We start from the raw sequence: 2,500 nt of genomic DNA, 5'->3' as shown, positions 1-2,500 counted from the left end.
GATTAGCTTGTGGAGGTCAGGGTGTGAGTCTCCTCTGAGCTCTGACTTCATGGAGGATGCTGGGTAGATAAAACACAAACCCCAGTTAATACACACACACACACACACGCTGTATTACCCAGGTAAAGACAGGTAGATTCAGAGATAACAGAGAAACATCTTAACAGAATCTCACCTGTCTGATGTTGTGAGCTTCCTGCCGGCCTGTGATGATGATGGTGATGGTGATGATGGTGGTCGCGGTCGTCGCTAGCGACGGTGCGGTTGACCACGATTGGCTGAGGCAGGTGTAGCGGGGAAGGGTAAAGGACGGACAAGGGTTGCAGCATGACCTGGGACAGCATGACCCCTGAACCCTGGACGACCCCGGGGCCGGAGCCTAACAACACGGGGTAATGGAGGGCTGGGGAGGGCTGGGGGGAGGAACGACTGTAAGGGGAGGAAGTGGAGGAACAGGAAGAAGAAGAGGGGGAGGAGGAGGAGGAAGGAGAGGGTCGTTTGCTGACCGACAAGTCGACCGGTTCGAGCTGTGTATGTGAGGTGGGGTTGGCGGACTGGGTGTGTGTGAGTGCGTGTGATGGGGAGAAGGTGTGTGTGTGTGCATATTGTGTGGGGTGGTAGGGGTGAGGGGTGAAGATAACGCTGTTCACTACTGAGGGATAAGACTGATAGAGAGACTGATGGAAGGAAGGAGAGAGAGGAGGAGGAGGGAAGGAGGGAGAGAGGGAGAGGAGGGAGGAGGGAAGGAGAGGAGGGAGGGAGGGAGAGAGGGAGAGGAGGGAGGAGGGAAGGAGAGGAGGGAGGGAGGGAGAGAGGAGGAGGAGGGAAGGAGAGGAGGGAGGGAGGGAGAGAGGGAGAGGAGGAGGAGGGAAGGAGAGGAGGGAGGGAGGGAGAGAGGAGGAGGAGGGAGAGAGGAGGAGGGAGAGAGGGAGAGGAGGAGGGAAAGAGAGGAGGAGGGAAGGAGAGAGATTGTATTTAATTTTCATTAATTTTCAAAACAACAAACAACAATACAAGCTTGTACTGTCTCTGTCCGTGTGTGTGTGTGTGTGTGTGTGTGTCTCTGTGTGTGTGTGTGTGTGTGTGTGTGTGTGTGTGTGTGTGTGTGTGTGTGTGTGTGTGTGTGTGTGCGCCCATTGTATGCAATTGTCCATCACGAAGCAGCCTTTCTCAAGAAAGAAGTGGAATGCGGGAACCAGTCAGTCTAGGTGTGTGTGTGTGTGTGTGTGTGTGTGTGTGTGTGTGTGTGTGTGTGTGTGTGTGTGTGTGTGTGTGTGTGTGTGTGTCTCAGATCTACTGTATGCCTAGAGAGTAGTTAACATGTGCTGTTAAAAGGTTGGATGGAAACACACACCATCTCACCATCTCACCCACACACATCACACCATCTCACCCGCACACCATCACACCATCACCCACACCTCCAGTCTCACCGTCTCCATGTCTGTCTTCAGTGGGTAGTCATACACCATCATGGCTGCAGCCAGACCTCTAGAGAGAGAGACAGGACAGAACGATTAATAGACCTGTAGAATTAATGCTGCTGCTACTACTACAGCTGATGCTACTGATGCTAATACTACTGATGATGCTACTAATGCTACTACTACAGCTGATGCTACTAATGCTAATACTACAGCTGATGCTACTAATGCTAATACTACAGCTGATGCTACTAATGCTAATACTACAGCTGACGCTACTAATGCTAATACTACTGCTGATGCTACTACTACTACTGCTGATGCTACTAATGCTAATACTACTGCTGATGCTACTAATGCTAATACAACAGCTGATGCTACTAATGCTAATACTACAGCTGATGCTACTAATGCTAATACTACAGCTGATGCTACTAATGCTAATACTACAGCTGACGCTACTAATGCTAATACTACAGCTGATGCTACTAATGCTAATACTACAGCTGATGCTACTAATGCTAATACTACAGCTGATGCTACTAATGCTAATACTACTACTGCTGCTACTACTGATGCTACTAATGCTACTACTACAGCTGATGCTACTAATGCTAATACTACTACTGCTGCTACTACTGCTGCTACTACTACTACTACTACTACAGCTGATGCTACTAATGCTAATACTACTGCTGATGCTACTAATGCTAATACTACAGCTGATGCTACTACTGCTGATACTACTACTAATACTAATGCTAATACTACTGCTGATGCTACTAATGCTAATACTACTACTGCTGCTACTACTGATGCTACTAATGCTAATACTACTGCTTATGCTACTACTACTAATACTGCTACTACTACTGTTACTACTATTGTATGTCCTTAGATATCTCTCTGTCATTCTCTCACTCTGTCCTCTTATCTCTCTGTGTGTGTGTGTGTGTGTGTGTGTGTGTGTGTGTGTGTGTGTGTGTGTGTGTGTGTTGCCCTTGTCCAAACACACATTGCAGAGTACTGGCACAAGCTGGAGAAAGACCTTAATCAGAACACACACACCACACACA

At 48.2% G+C, this 2,500-nt stretch overlaps 1 protein-coding gene across 2 annotated transcripts in view; it reads right to left on the bottom strand.

The window, feature by feature from the left end:
- Positions 1 to 2,500, bottom strand: part of klf3 (Kruppel-like factor 3 (basic)) — a 20,682-nt gene that overhangs the window by 212 nt on the left and 17,970 nt on the right. Inside the window, exons 2-4 of one of the 2 annotated variants that reach the window (XM_082973860.1) lie at positions 1,434 to 1,491; positions 176 to 677; positions 1 to 59 (exon numbers count right to left, since the gene is read on the bottom strand). The exon at positions 1 to 59 is cut by the window's left edge and continues 187 nt beyond it. In XM_082973860.1, the coding sequence (XP_082829986.1) occupies positions 1 to 59; positions 176 to 677; positions 1,434 to 1,475 (603 nt within the window). In that variant the 5' untranslated portion in view covers positions 1,476 to 1,491. Of the gene's footprint in view, positions 60 to 175; positions 678 to 1,421; positions 1,492 to 2,500 lie in introns of both variants that reach the window. The other variant, XM_082973859.1, reaches the window with a different exon arrangement.

This window comes from Salmo salar, chromosome 04 (assembly GCF_965601325.2).
Source record: "Salmo salar chromosome 04, fSalSal1, whole genome shotgun sequence".
In the NCBI taxonomy this organism is placed as follows: Eukaryota; Metazoa; Chordata; class Actinopteri; order Salmoniformes; family Salmonidae; genus Salmo; species Salmo salar.
Note: the sequence above shows the minus strand (reverse complement) of the source record. Positions and strands in the feature narration are given on the sequence as shown.